Source organism: Trichoplax adhaerens, genomic scaffold, assembly GCF_000150275.1.
Source record: "Trichoplax adhaerens TRIADscaffold_1 genomic scaffold, whole genome shotgun sequence".
Classification (NCBI taxonomy): domain Eukaryota; kingdom Metazoa; phylum Placozoa; class Uniplacotomia; order Trichoplacea; family Trichoplacidae; genus Trichoplax; species Trichoplax adhaerens.
Window position 1 is genome coordinate 8,180,782 of NW_002060943.1, and position 16,312 is coordinate 8,197,093.

Here is a 16,312-nt window from a genome sequence, read left to right on the forward strand (position 1 = left end):
CACTGCATTTGCTTCTATTGTAAGCTAAGAGTAGTCTATTTTCCACTAAATGATGAACAATTTAACTAGGATCAATCTTTCTTCTCACTTACCCTTGTCTGTAAGTAATTGGTTTAATAGCATTAGCTGTCGAAGTGTCCAACTCTTAACGCGATTGAGATATGTCGATAATTGTGAAAATGCTGGTAAAACGACAAAATATGACCGACCTTACTGTATCAAGTTGTACAAAAATAGGAAAGTCGCCAAATGTGGTGATATTATTATGATTGCACATCGTGGTAAGACTTATAAAGCGCTTCTAGTTAGCAATCGTCTACCTAGCAAGACTCTGCCAAGACATGATACCAATAATATTGTTCTATTAAATGATAAGTTGGAGCCGGTTGGTACTCGTATTAAAGGACCTATCCCGACTGCTTTATTTCGAAGGGGAAAATTCTCCAAAGTTCTTGCAATTGCTAGTAAATTTCTATAAAAAGATTGTATTAAACAACCCAGCAACCAAATAGTGGCTATAAATTAAAGTTCACAAATCATCTCCTACGTGCGTATGAGCTGGTCAAATAATAATTTCGGCGTATATGATATGGTCAAGTAGTCTATAAAATAGGCAAGACAGGAGAAAATCAGCTTGTTCAGTAACATTAAAAATGCTGATACTGCTATGATGCAAATTTTTGTAATAGTCAATAAAAAAGTGGCGTTATAAAAAGATTTAAAGGAATTCTCTATAATAGATTACACTGGACTAACGTAGGTTTGATCTAGAAATTGATTAATAACTAATAATTAAGCCAATTTTGCTGCAAAAATGTCTGCATGACCTAAGTAGCAAGATTAATTTTAAGTTCAGCATTATTTATTGCCGATATTGTTCACATGCGTCGCCTCTCTACAGTATACACAAATGACCTCTTTGTAATAATATTTTTGCTGGTAAATCTGTATGATGCTCGTATATAGAGAAAAATTATGGTGCAACATGTGGAATAATTTTTTCTCCTACATGTAACTTTTACCATAATGTTTGTATCTTGTTTTATCATGATTAAATGTCACCGTTGAGATACGTATAAAAACAGAACAGCTACCGCTCTATACTGTACGTCCATTTCTCATTTTTTAAATAACGAAGATCGCCATATTTAATTTCTAAACTGAATATCAATTGATAATCTTGCTAGGATAAAGTAGGAATCATACGAGTATTGGGAAAGTTGATAGCTGCTACTTTTATGTTGCTGTAGGGTATTGTTGCATAGTGTATTTTATCAAAAAGTGAATTCAATTGTCATGCATAATAAACTTTAAATTTTATCTGTCCTATGCCATTGGACGTCGATCTATGTTTAAAGTAATGATATTGTAGATTTTAGTTTTCTCCTATGTTCTGAAGATATAAAACTATTTACGGTATGTAGTAACGTGACTTTAGAGCTTCTTAAATGAAGTTTTAAACAATTTATTAATGGCTTATTTTAACAAATGGGCTAAGGAACTGGCACTCTTATAAAGTATTCTTTACTATATTATGACATTGAATCCGCACGTATCGAAAATCGTTACTATATCTACAAGTATATTAACAAATTGTATCTTACAGTTATAAGATGTAATAGTTCATCTAGCAAAGCATTTCAATACAAATGGACTTGACTATATTTCATATAACCATAATACAGCAGACGAAAATACTACGTGTACTACTGATATATAATCTGCGGTCATAGCTACTTTTACAGCACCAACATAATAAATTCAGTTCAATTGCTAATAGAATGAAGGAATTAATGGCTAATTATAGAAATGGAAGATGATAGATTTAATTGGATGGTGGTCCTCTATATTTCGAAGTTTTCTTAACAAAACCTCTGTCGATGACGCTGTAAGCCATTTCCTTCATAGTCTCGTCAACTGATCTAAATGTAATTCCTAATTCTTCTCGAGCCTAGGACGATGTAATGAAAATTAGACTTGCACTATACAGCAAATTACGGTATAAATCATTTCTGGATAGAATAAGCATATAACCCAACTTTGATTTAATAACATACGAGCATACACAGCAGTGCATGTAATGTTTATGGTGTATTTTACAGCGTTTCTCCATGCAGGTTACATTAAATAAGCGAATTTACTATTGATCATTTCAGGAATTAAATCAAGCGGCTTAATAACATATAGTACGCGTGTATGCATGCAATTTACATTCTACCGTATTATTACTTAAGATACTTCTACCTTAACTTATCCTTAAATAGCATCACCCTGTTTATTAATTATAATCATTATTGTATAATCTTGCATGCAATCCCTTACAAATTAGAAATTATCCATAGGTTACCTTGTCGTTGGAGAAGACAGCAGCTACTCCAATTTGCGGTAGGATAAGCTTAACGGAAGGATCAGTAATAGAGGCTAGACGAACCAAAAATCGTGGAGCTCTTTTCGTTGGTACATTATAACCTAAATACGAATATAGTGGTTGATTACAGAGCTAAGAGTATGTAATAAACATTATATTGAATTAGTAAAAATTATTAATTAACTATAACAATCGATCGCTTCGCGTGAATAATTATGTATTTATTATTCCTAATAAAGTAGCCTTATAATCGTTTTACGTATAATTGCAACGTTTACCTTGAGATTTAAATTCCTCCGATAACATGGCTGCAACGTCTAGCATGCGGCAGCATTTAGAAACTAAGATATATCGATTTCCTAAACAACAGCAACAATAAACATCGGTTATCAACGTAATATAAATAAGAGCTGTAAAATTTATATCACATTCTTTATGCACTATAAACTAGTACCATTAATAAATTTATAAAAATTTATCAGTATAATTTATCTAACAATCGAAGGATTTGCTTTAACCTTTACTACATTATCCGCCCGTGTGCTGCATCGATATACTGAGTTTTAAGTATAACAAAGTATTAATACCTATTCGATTATACGTAGATACTTCTACTACAGTTATTATGCACACACATAGTCAATTTGATAAATGTCGATGCCCAATTTTTAAAATAGTAAATGGGCTTTGAAAGGTTGATGTCATGATCGAGAAAATATCATATGTAGTATAATTCATATAACATGTATAATGTAACCTGGTGCCTTTGGGGAAGTCATTCCAGCAATATGGGCAGCAGCTACGTCGCGAACATCGACAATAGAGAGACAGATATCAGGGAGACGAGGCATCTTCCGTTCTAACATCTTAGATATTGCCTACGAAGAATAATCCATGAAGGTATAAAATTAAAGTAGTATGAGCATCGCTGGTGTAGAAGATATAAACCCGGAATACCCTGATGTAACTATAACCAATATCAGTATTAAAAAAGGGTAAAAATTAACTACCTATTCATCCAGCAAGTAAATACGATATCATGTAATTAAATATAAGAATGCCATTATTATATCTTGCAGTTTATCAGGAGTGCTAGTTACTTGTAGCAAATCTTGTCGATGTTTATTTTACTGTTAAAATTGTCTTTTACTCTCGATCTACAACATAGTCCTAGTTCTTATTTAAACTATCCGCTTAACCAAAAGAGACCTACTTCTAAACTGGTGCAATTGGTTCCGCGCAAGATTGGGCCTTGTATATAACCGGGATTCATAGTTACCAACTCGAACTTTTCTGAATCTATAGCAAAGTCGAGATCCATCTAAGTTAAATAATTCAATGTCTTCGTATTGTTTGCTAAGGACATAAATGCTAATGTAGATCTTGATTAGATAATGATAATGTCATTGGTTAGCAGGTCCTTAAATGAATCAGTATCGACTAACAAATAGTACTTTAATATTAAGTAAAGCAATTAAAGATAAATCGTTATAAGATGTTGTCTTACCAGGAAGGTTTTTATGAAATTCCCAAGCCGCTTTTTCTGCTAAAACTTTACTTTTAGGATAAGGCATTGCAGTAGTAGGGTCAAGCCAATCCTCTTCAGTGAAATTAGAATCTTTTTTGGGAATAGCTTCATCTAGTGAAATTAAAATTTACTAATATCATAGCAGCAACATACAGTATTAATGCTAAATTTTAATAATTCAGACAAAGGTATTGCAAAAATCATGTTAAAATTAAATTCAAGATAGCATATTATTGTTGATGAATTTATCAAGAAGGAAATATTCTATCGTATCTACTGTTATACACGTAAAATCTGTGACGAACTTCCAACCGCTACGATAGAACTTGTTAGAATCACTCTTTTTACTGTGCCAGACTTAGCGCAAGCAGCTAGAACTGTTTTTGTCCCCTCGACTGCTGGCGTAATTATTTCCATCTCGTTTTTAGGAACTCTATTTGGAAACGGTGAAGCAATATGGCAGACGTACGTACATCCTTCTACAGCCCTTATTCAACAAATAAAGTTCTAACTGTAAGTTTAACGAAATGTTTATCCAATATTATGGTATAATATTAGAAGAAGTGAACTACTGTAGACAATGTAGCCCTCAATGTAATGTTGAAATAAAGGAACAGTTTTAAATTAGCAGTGTAACCAACTTGGTCCAACATTCTTTCTCCATCAAATCTGCTTCTACTAGTTCAAGAGAGTGTTCAGAATTTTCTGCAAGCTCTCGTAGAGGCTTTACCTTCTTTTCGCTCTTCAAACTACGAACTGTACCTCTTACACGATAACCTTTTTGTAATAATTGAAGGACAACGTGGCTGGCCAAGTAGCCCGATGCTCCAGTAACTAATACTAGTGTATCGTTTGCAGCTGCAGACATTTTCGCTTTAAAGATAATTCTAATCGTTACAAAGATGGTAGACTGATTTAGTCAATACTGATTAATATTCGAATTGATGAGACTTACTCATCAATTATGATGAGGAATACGGAATGACTAACGCCTATTATTGATTTTGTCATATAAATAAATGTCGTCTTATGGCCAATCAGCAAGCGTAATTAGGTTACTGTTATTGATCAAATAAACGGTAGCTACAATTAGTACATGTTAATATGCTTATAGCCGTGTACCTACTGTAGAACTGTATATTGTTTTTTCTCCTTATTTTGACTATAGCATTATGTATAATTGCACGAGAATTAACATATTATCATGATTGTATTTTGGCGGTATACTTATAGCAGTCTACTGCATGAGGGATTAGCAATGAGTATCCGTAAAATGTGCCTGCAGGCGGAATACTGACTGTGATCTACTTTATTTACCTTTGACTTTGGAAGTATACCGTAATATATGAGAATTAATCCGTTCATATACTTATTGATCGCGTAAATGGTAGCTACAATTGGTAGCTGCAAATATCATTGTAGCTGACTACATCTGTAGTAAGTTGCTTTTATCCCTTTGCCTCGACTATGGTAGTATGCTTAACTGAATGAGAATTGATACGTTAATATGGTTTTATTATAGTCTACTGCACTAGGAATAAGCAATTAAAACCGGTAAAATGTACATGCAGGCAACATTCGTAGTTACTGTGGCTTTGAAGCATACTGCATTGCAGGAGAATTAATCCATTCATACGGCGTATACTTACATGACTTACATCCAGCATACGAGTATATGTAAATTATTGACGTCCAACATTATAGCAGTAAGCCGAGGACAGCATAACAGTTGATCTAGAAGTTGGCTAAACGCGGATATACTAGTTTATACTAAAACTTATACCTATATTATTATCTATAAGGGCTGATCTTTTACTAGGTCGTATGCTACAATACTATTATACCGCTGCAGTATTATATAATTTACTATGTTATTTTTGCAAGTAAACTTTCAAATATAGATGAAAACTCGTTATGATTCATCATTCGGTACCTGTGATGGTTATGATTCAGTTTATAAACATATATCCGTTATTTGTTGTCAACTTGCTAGACTATATTGATAAATCAGTAAAAGAAACTGCAGTTTAATCGTTCCGTTTAAGTAAAAGTTTATCATACGATACAAAATAATAGCCTATGGTATATTTTTCCTTTAGTTAAAAGTGGTAGTAGCGTCGTTAAAGGCTAACTGGTTTACCGTCACTGCTCAGATATCTTACATGTTCTTATAGCACAAATAAAATTGAAGAAATATTCTACAACGTAATTTCTATGCGGTATATGATATCGAATATTAAGATTAATATCATGATCTGCTGTAACTTTGCACGTAATATTGTACTACTATCAGTCAGCTGGTATTGCAAGTGACCACTCATTTGGACAATTTATCTGATAAAAGTTGGGGTAAATATTAACGAGTTTAGATTGATGTAAAGACTGTCCTTGCACAAAGTCGATAAAGCAGAATAATGATAAATTATGAATATAAGAACAAGAATAAAGATTACAGAAAAACGCATTCGAAAATTTTACGGAAAAGTGAAGATGAACCAGTAAAGAAATTCTATTTGATCAAAAAAATTCTAGATTATCAATTTACAGTACTTGTCCTGAGAAATCAATAGGCATAAGAATGCTATTGGTCATAATATGAATCTATTAAGCTAGTCGATACAAAAATAATGTGTAAGCTGTATGTAATATCGCGTTATAGGATAAGATTTTTATTCAATCACAATTTGGCATTGTACTTGTCAACATAACATGGCAAAATATTAACTACTGCGGTTGGAGCCTAACATGAAGGTGTATCAATAAAAATTTTGATTAAAGGTTACAAAAGCGACCTTCTTTACAATTTCGAAATTATTTTTTTTATGTGGTATTGGCGCATTGGCTAACAATGAGTAAGAATAGTAAATTACAATTTATCGTTTCGATAAACTGCAATACTTTCATCGATCTCAAAGTTATTACAACAGATATCTGACTTTAGTAGATTTTAAAATTTTACAAACTACCTTTTGCATTGTAAAGATTAAATGATATAGCGTATAATTCATATGATATACTCAAATGTTTATAATCACCAAAAGTAATCAATATAAGCACGAATGCCAGAATTACCATTAAATTCATTACGGAAATGAAGCTTTGATAATTAGTGAGCATAGATGTTAATTTCTGCCTTTATAAGCGGGAGTTTTTTTTATAAAATCGCGTTCAATCATGCTGTAAGCCATGTCTATAACAGACTCTTTTGCAGATTTAAAGTTTATCTCCAAATCTTCCTTAGCCTGAAGAAAACGATATTCATGTGTTAATCAGGACCAGATTACTATAAATTAATGCTGTTACTACTTCTAAATAACCTTTGTATTATTGAACTTAGAAAAGTGTCCAATATTCGGTAATATAGTGGCGAGTGATTTATCAAACCATGAAAGAGTCCATAATAAAAAGTAAGGTGCTGTTGCCGTCGGAGGGTTATAACCTAAAGTATTTTTTTAACATACGTTTTTTATCCCATTTGACAATTTTAAAATATTACTTTCTCGGTATAAGTATAAAATAATGCAAGTATCTCTATTGGATTATTATGACGCAACTGGAATGAATGAATACCTTGAGTTTTAAATTCGTTCAACAACGCTTGCCCCACGTCTCCCATCCACATATTTTCCGAGACTAGGATGTAGCGATTTCCTAATAGGAAGGACATTTCATATGGAAAATCCTATGCATTAGTCGATGCAACTGCATTATAGCATTTATATTTCAGTTGATAAAACTTTATTCGCCAATATAGCATTACCTGCGGCTTTTGGAGCTGTTAAGCCAGCAATATGAGCAGCGGCAACGTCACGAACATCCACAATAGCAAATGACATTTTCGGTACTGCGGGCATCGCTCTCTTCATTAGTCTCATTACAACCTATGAATTATGCATAGGACATTTATTAGCAATAAGCGCAAACACATACTGAAACTAAGAGTAATAAATTTGAAATGATTCTCCGATACATGGTGTGCAGTCTGAGATAATTGTATCTATATCTTTAATAAATGAAATCGGTTTGTTGTTGTAATCAATTACTAAAACCATTCAACCTCTAAGCTGGAACAATAAGTTCCTCGGATGACCGGGCCTTGAATATATCCAGGATTGAAAACTACCAGCTCAAACTTTTTGGATTCTAGAAATGAATTGCACACTCAGTCTCTGTAAACGCACACACACCGTCGATATTTCAGTCAAGTTAATCGATTTATAAATATTGATTAAGTATTGGACACTTGAAATATTAATAGTGGACATACATGGATTTGATATATTACTGATACATCAAGGATAAGGATAGTAAGATAGATTAAACCTTATTTACGTCAGATAGAATTGACTTAGAGGAAAATGTTAAGTTCTATATCAGCAATTAGTAGAGTTCAAGAATGGGAATAATCATTTGGATAAATGCACTTTTCTTACCAGGCAAATCTTTAATAAATTCCCAAGCGGCCTTTTCAGCTAATATCTTGCTTTTAGCATAGGCAGATGCTTTTTCAGCATTTCCCCAATTTTCTTCCGTAAATTCAGTGCCATTTGGTGCATCTACTCCACCTAGTGTTTAAGAGAATATACAGTACAGTAAATTGTAGTCGTATAAGGAGTACATCTATAACAATATTGACTGCTTAGTCTTGGATAGTTATGATATCTAGAGAAGGAAAAATGGATCTAAGAGTACTTTATAGTGAGTGATACTGTTTACAAACTTAGCGTAAAGCTTTCAAAAGTAACTAATAGGGTCTATTTTTGTACTTTAAGCTGCACTTTCGCGTGCGTTAGTTTTGCTTTACTGACCCTATAATGCCTTTAGACCAGCAGTTGGCATACAATAACTTTCGTATTTTAATTTATGTTTTAATTTATTAGTGTAAGGATAGACTCTAGACACTTTAGTACATGTTACATGTTTAATCTCTGATTAGGTGGTGTCCAGGAACGATAGCTGTAGGCATTCGATATCGTAATAATCATCAATAATAAAAAATCAATACTGAGCAAGTGAATTACGGGTTAAAATGACATTACCTATAATAGCAGCAATAGAACTTGTTAAGGAGACTCTCTTTACAGTTCCAGAATTAGAGCAAGCTTCCAATACTGCTTTTGTGCCATCCACTGCAGGCTTAATGAGATCCATTTCGTTATTAGGAGCTTTGATTGGGAAGGGAGAAGCGACATGGCAGACATAAGTGCAACCTTCTACAGCTCTGATTGAAGTCAAAAATTGTAGCATGATTTAGCAAATGACAAAAGTTCAAGGTGAATCAGAATTATTACAGTAGAAAGACATCATTGTAACTAAAAGGAAAATTAGATGATTTCTCGTAACGTTACTTAAGTCCGTATTCAGTATACTATTTTTTTATCTGAATAGCATAAAATGAGCAGGCTATCGTAATTACAGATCAGTTGGCAACGTTTAGAGTACGCTCACATCAATCTATTTTATATTTATGGAAGCCTTCTTTGTCCTTTTCTCCATTCTTGACAAGTAAAAATTATTTATAACCTTTCCAATTTTTATTTATTTGTACTGTAAACAAATATACAGTACTTTGAATATTGCAATGAGTCATAGCTAGAAAAGCCTAACCGATTTGATATCATTATGATTGTAAAAGTAAATTACTGAAGTTAGATATTGTTATGTATGGGGACAATTTTATTAAACTAGTCAAGTATCAAAGTACTATGCAACTTATTGTATCCATCTTTACGCTGAATAAAGAATATTCATCTTATATATGCTATTTCTAATACCTATTAATCTCCACAAAATAAATCTACGCGTCTACGTCTATCCAAATACGAGTCCGTGCTGTATACTGTATAGTGTCCACTTGTCCGGTTAGCTATATTACACATAGGCGTACGTATGTAGACTTTAATAAGGTTCTATACTACAGACATACTTGATCCATGAATCTTTATTCAGTAAATCTGCTTCAACCAATTCAAGAGATTGCGGTGAGTCTTTGCTTAATTGGCGCAATGGCTCCACTTTTTCCTGATTTTGAAGGCTTCGAACAGTACCTCGTACCTTGAGCCCTTTCTGCAATAACTGCTGGACAATATGACTTGCTAAGAAACCCGATGCACCTGTGACTAAAGTGATCGGTTGGCCATCATTTTCATAACTCATCACTGAAAGATTTACGGGAATGGTCGATCAGTAGATCCTGTAGGCTATAGCAAGGAAAATTTTTAGCAATAACCGTTGTACAAGGCAATAATGAGCAAGGTAATGAAACAACTTCCTTGCACTAATGCTAGTCTCAAAATGAGCCAACAGTAATCTGGGCGGATTGGGGTCAAGACGAAAAATACTGCACTAAACCTACTGTAGTGTATAGTACTGTACTGTATCCTGAACAGGAGTAGTGCTTACGTGACATTCTATCAGTAACCCTAGCTCTTACTTACTATATTGTAGTATGATGGTATAAATAAATTATCTAAATAAATAAATAAATTATAATATATTATAGTGTATAATCCATCCATGACCTTGATTCGAAATAGTGCAGGACTTTTCACTATTTTGCATATTAAGTGGAATGCTATAGGCTGAGTTGATAACCTGTTTATGGTTATACTATTGGATAGTAATATCACTGATTACACGCACTACCAACGGATTATTTTAGAGGTAAAAAGATTTTTAATTGTCAAGTTTCTCTTTTTACTATTTTTGTATTACTGTATTGTTGTTGGAGAAAAACTCAGTAAGCTTTAACTACCGGCACCGGTCCGCGATGCACGGATCGTGGCAGAAAGCCTATCTATATATTTATACTACAGTATGCATAGTATTCTATATTAATAGACTTGTAATTAATATGCATTAGCTCTGGTTTCTATTACTGTATATTAGTCTAAAGTGCGATTAAAATTCATGCAAACTCACAAATCGATAAACTATTGTACACGCAGAAAAGTTTTCTGCGCCACTTTATAGTCACAGTCTACTCCTGTACGATCATGGTACAATCGGTAGATTTAGCGAGTTGTCTGTAAGATCAGTGAGTCGTTGTTAAAAGCCATTTTCTACTGCATTTCTTTTTTAGTGCTTGGGTAGTCCATGACTCAATCTAGTCAAGCAAATAGTGTAGGGAGCCAATGCTAAAATGAACATCACTGGGATTATATATTGGAAGCCATCTTGCCTTCGAGCATGCGCAAAGAAGGGTTACCTTGTCACCATGGAGACACTTCTCTATCAACGAGTAGCAGACTTTGCACGCCAACAGTGAACTCCAACTGCTCAAGATACAGCAAACATCGACTCTACTGTATGTACACAGTCAATTAAAGTTGTCAGAAAGTACAAAATAATACCATAACCACGTCAATAGGTGTCATGCACACCTAGTGATTTATATCGTTAACGTGCTGTAGTAATTAGATACAAACTCGTTCATTTCATTTGGAACTATCTCGCGATTGATATGCTTTTTACACGGTTATCTATTCCAGAGGGCAAAGAGCAAATAAACCAGAGCGACGTTGACAACATTATTTAAAACTTTTAAAGAAGCATTCCAATTTTAATTTTTATCTTAAGATTAAGCAGTGTTATTGCTGTCCTGGACAATATATATTTTATGTCTATTCAAAATTAATCTATACGTACCTTACTAAATTGCCATCATGTCTGATGAAGGAGATATTGGTATCCAATTAAATAGTTCATTGCACGAACTAGACCATAAAGTGCAAAAGGTAATAGAGGAAAATCAAGGTATACTTCAAAACCTCAATGTCATGATGAATAATAAAGAAATCTCGCGGCTACATCAACAACTGAAAACCGCTGTTAGTAGTAGTTCTGGCCTACTAGAAGCTTTACAACCCGTCTCGGATATTGTACAAAAATATGAACGAGAGGTTAGTAGAAAATTGACGACGTTGGATTATCCTCAAGATCTTACTGAGGCTAGGAGACGGCTTGATCAAGAAAGGGAAGAATGGGAAAAGGAAGTCGAAATTCAAAGAAAGGAACTTAAGAATGCCTATCGAGAAGTTGAAGAAGCTAGGAGCAGCATTAATACTATAGGACGTGAGTTAGCAGCACAAAGAATTGCGTTAGAGGAAGAAAGGTTATCTAAAATCAACGGTAAGATATTGATTTATGATAATTTTGTCATACAGTAATTTGCGAAACTTAGCCATAATAAGCCAGACTGATAGATAATAATATACTATGGTAGTTGTACCTTATATTATGCTATTGTGTATAGCGAATAGTAGGGTAACAATTAGTCATGCTAAAACATTATAATCATTAAAATGGTAAAAATTAAATGCCTTTCAATTTCTTTCCTTAATATTAATATTTCTATTTAAAAAATTATATATAGGAACGATTCAGATATTACGAGAAAGTGATAGTGAAAAATTGCAATATCATTTGAAGCAACAAATGCTTAAAAATGTTAAGTTAGAAAAAGAAAAGATTAAAGTGGATTTTAAACTGCAAGAAAAAATTGAAGCTTTAAAAATAGCAAATGTAACGATACAAAGATTGGATTCTGAAGTGATTCAATCTAGAGAAAGTACAGAGAAAATTGTAAAACAATTTGAAAGGCAAACTGTTGAGGGTAATCACATACGCTAATTAAATTACTGCACTACGACTACTACTACTTAAATGATCCTTAGCTACTATCGATGTACCAGTATTTATCGTGCATATATGAATGTACTCGTTGTTGTTAGCGCTATGGTTAAAGTCATTCTCTAAGTAATCATGCAATTATATCGCACAGTAAATGTCGGTATAGCCACTTTGTAGAATAATACTTATCTACATCGCTATAAAGATACCCACATTCTTTATCGTAGATTGGTCTTACTTTCTAATATTTATAAATTTGCCTTCAAAAATTGCTTGCTATAGGTAAATAACGATAAATTTTTGTATTTTATTTTTATTAATTAGCTAATAAACGATTAGCTGAAATGCAGCAAGAGTTGGAAAAAGCAAAAGAGAGAGCCTTGAGATTTCAAAAAATGCTCAAAAGTGAGAAATTGAAACAGATGGCACTAGAGGTGTGCAGCAATAGCGGAACAGCTTAATCGCAATTAAAGGCTATACTATACAAAGAATATTACGAGAATTTGTAGTTGATCAAGATAATAGTCTTCTACAAAATTAACTTGCAACCACAGTCAATATCGTATTTAACCCAATCTTTATGTAGGCTGCGTTGGAGAAAGAAATACGTCTTAGAGAAGCTAGTATTACAGGACCTGAATTGTCGCCAAGGATGGAAAAAATGTATATATCTACAGTTAAGGATACTGTAGATCAAATTGCGCCTGTTACTATCCTCGGTACTACTACTGATGCTAATGAAATTAAAAAAAGAAGTCAGGTTGGCGCATTCTTGTTAATTTTACTTTATACGTACAAACAATTTCATATGAATTTGTCACTCAATATCTACATACATTACCCCTAAATTTATATGTATATTGTAGCATTTGTTGTATGATCAAGCCTTCTTGAGAGCAAAATTACGTCAATATGAATTCGAAAATTCTATCCATCTTAAGAAAATAAGAGAAATTAATGCCGAAAAAGAACATTTAGAAGTATGATAACTTTAATATTTTTTTGTCTAATGTACGATTAATGAGTGTAACTCAGTAGCTATTTTGATTAGGATAATTGGTAGCGAGCAAAAAATTAATTCTGGTAGCTAAAGTTCATTATTTTATTGATCTAGGCTCAATTAGTTATAATGCATGATGGTCGGTTAGAATTAAAGAAGAAGTTTGAAAAATTAGCAAATGAGGTAAGGCACAAATCAAACATGAGCAAGTCATATTAGTATTAGTGTAGTCTATTTCGACTTAGGTATAAGTTTTTAATCATGATTAATTTACGTTTACGATATACGAGTAATGAGATTCTTGTCGATTATTTTGTATAGCATCGACGCTTATTATCTACTGTAAGTCGTCAGAGAACTGATTGGTTTCAGAAACATCGTCAAGAACAACAACAGATTGAGGAAGCTAAATGGTCTAAAATTGGACCCATGCCACTAATTAATAGTCGCTTACGAACACAGTTTTCATCTGAACGTTGATATTTTATGACGTGATATGACGTTAACTTTGCAAATGGATACGGTGCATCTTATAATAAGGATCAGCTCTGGTAAATAATTTCTAGAATAGAAATTATTCTAGTTATATTCTAGGCCCTCATTTTATAATTTTATAAATGGATATAATCTATTCATCAAATAAGCGCCCAAATGTTTATCATAACAGTTATTTTATAATAGTATCGAAATTACGTTATAACAGTTTGTCATCGATAAAATTTATAATGCGACAGGTAGTGCTTTGTTTGTTTATTTTTTTCTATAAACATTTTAAGTATAGTGTAGGAGTTGATCTATTTTCTTAAGACTAAATTATTCCAAAGTACGTTTAATTCGACAATAAGAATAAGTAGCTATTACTATTGAAATGTTCTGATTTGAAATATTTGTTAAAGTGTTCTTTTAATATTTTTTGTATATGTATATATATTGTTACGGATATATTTTGATATGCTGAGATGTCGATGCATGCGATAAATCTGTACTCATATAATTAGCATCGAGAAAACAAGACATAATTTATTGTATTTTCGTCTTCAATCTCTAAAATAATCGCGGAATTTAATGGATAATGTAGATTATGTAATAGTAAATGTCGCTTTAGATTCGATTTTAATATTCTAATAGTGACTGACGTCGTTTAAATCGATTTCTGTCACGAAATTAAAAGTTGTCGATTAATAAGGAAGCTTATCAGCGAGCCAAAACATTACTTAAAGCTTGCTTAGCTTAATAGCAGCTATTCTTATTTGTTACATTCTTTATGTGGCGGTATAGCGCCAAAGATTGCTATTTTCAGTATCATAATTTTATCAACTTAAAATTCCTTGCTAATATACCGTAATGGCTATTTAATAGGCACAATTTTTAACATAAGTATGTTATTTAACTCGGACGGTGCCATGATGGGACAACTGAAATAAATCGATGATATATTAAATTAAGCTTCATCACACTGAATGTGTCTAGTCGCTCTCATTAAAATTAAAATGTAATGCTAAATCTTGCCTAATTATTTATCTTCTAGATAACTTATTTTTCCAGAACTGAAAAATAGTTTCGTCGATATATGATACAAATGCAGGCTTTTAATGTATAAAGGTTTATGGAAAGTTACACTGTGATTTCATACAATTTTCATTTGTGATAAATGAGATTTCGTATACGTTACGAAGCTCACTCCATATGTTAATACGCTGTAAATATTAACACATCATAAGATTTCAAAGATTTATTAGGTTACAACAAATTATATTATACCGAGAAAAATAAGCCCTAGCACCTGTGTGCCCTAAGTAAAGCTATAGAACTATATAAAGGATTCGATCTAATTCTTTTACATAAAGTTTCAATTATTTTATGGAGTACAGTACACTATGCTAATTCGTAATCTGGTTCAATAAAGGTCTTAACTGTAAACGCTATCATTTGTCTATTATAAACAGTAAATACAGGAATGAGTTTATTTCCTTTACTGCAGATCTCTGGGAGTTAAACAGAGATCAACTTAGAGTAGATAGTAAAGTTTTGATCCGATCACGAAGACTACTTTGTGAAAATATAGTACTTTTCGTCTTAGATTGATCTTGAGTTAGCGAGTATATTACGGAGATTTATAATATACTTATGCATAGTACCATATAATGTATGTCAGTATTTACACATAACATTTATGAATAAGTATTCTTAATCAATTTCTTTAGATTATATTGCATTATTTTTGAGGTTTGCAGCACTCTCCTGTTGCAATAATCAATCAGCAGAGGGTTATTTAGATAGACCGTTTGATACCGTCGTCTACAGTAGCTATTGCATATAAAAATTTATAGCATGACAAACTATTCATAATTTATTCATACAGCACTATTCTACTAATTCATCAAATTAAAAACTATAGTACTGCAATATTATAAAATCCTCAGTCTATTTAAAGCTTTTAATATAAAGCATTTTCAAAAGCTGTTTTGCAGATTATCGACAGCTTAGTAATATACATTTATGTTTAGTACATGTACAAAAGAGTATATTGTATGAGATTACTGAACGTGTCATAGTTGATCTAAATCTAATAGATCGTTTATTGCCCATCAAAAACCCTTTCAATTAGGGTCACTGATGATAGTGCTTCCCGATACTGATTCTACGGGTATATCGATTTGTTTCTTATCATAACTTTACCATCTCATTTTAACTGTGCCCATCTGCTTACAAAAATTAATAAATATCAAGGATCTTATAATCCTTTATACCATACCGTATACAGTTAAGAATCTTAATGGTCACA

The 16,312-nt window shown here is 32.5% G+C and overlaps 3 protein-coding genes across 3 annotated transcripts; 1 reads left to right on the forward strand and 2 right to left on the reverse strand.

Moving 5' to 3' along the window:
- Positions 1–1,825: 1,825 nt before the first annotated feature.
- TRIADDRAFT_19972 (uncharacterized protein) lies at positions 1,826–4,764 on the reverse strand (the record flags this gene model as incomplete). Its single annotated transcript, XM_002108797.1, has 8 exons — positions 1,826–1,951; positions 2,348–2,469; positions 2,647–2,727; positions 3,126–3,246; positions 3,582–3,667; positions 3,876–4,001; positions 4,202–4,383; positions 4,538–4,764. The coding sequence occupies 8 exons, from the start codon at positions 4,762–4,764 to the stop codon at positions 1,826–1,828; spliced, it is 1,071 nt and encodes a 356-aa protein (XP_002108833.1).
- A 2,254-nt stretch (positions 4,765–7,018) lies between these two features.
- On the reverse strand, positions 7,019–10,052 carry TRIADDRAFT_52229 (uncharacterized protein; the record flags this gene model as incomplete). Its single annotated transcript, XM_002108798.1, has 8 exons — positions 7,019–7,138; positions 7,214–7,335; positions 7,467–7,547; positions 7,657–7,777; positions 7,954–8,039; positions 8,330–8,461; positions 8,936–9,117; positions 9,823–10,052. 8 exons carry the CDS (start codon positions 10,050–10,052, stop codon positions 7,019–7,021), a joined length of 1,074 nt encoding a protein of 357 aa, XP_002108834.1.
- A 1,508-nt stretch (positions 10,053–11,560) lies between these two features.
- TRIADDRAFT_52230 (uncharacterized protein) lies at positions 11,561–14,007 on the forward strand (the record flags this gene model as incomplete). The annotated part of the gene is made up of 7 exons (XM_002108064.1): positions 11,561–12,026; positions 12,271–12,510; positions 12,852–12,961; positions 13,114–13,287; positions 13,394–13,507; positions 13,642–13,710; positions 13,849–14,007. 7 exons carry the CDS (start codon positions 11,561–11,563, stop codon positions 14,005–14,007), a joined length of 1,332 nt encoding a protein of 443 aa, XP_002108100.1.
- Between the last annotated feature and the right edge of the window lie 2,305 nt (positions 14,008–16,312).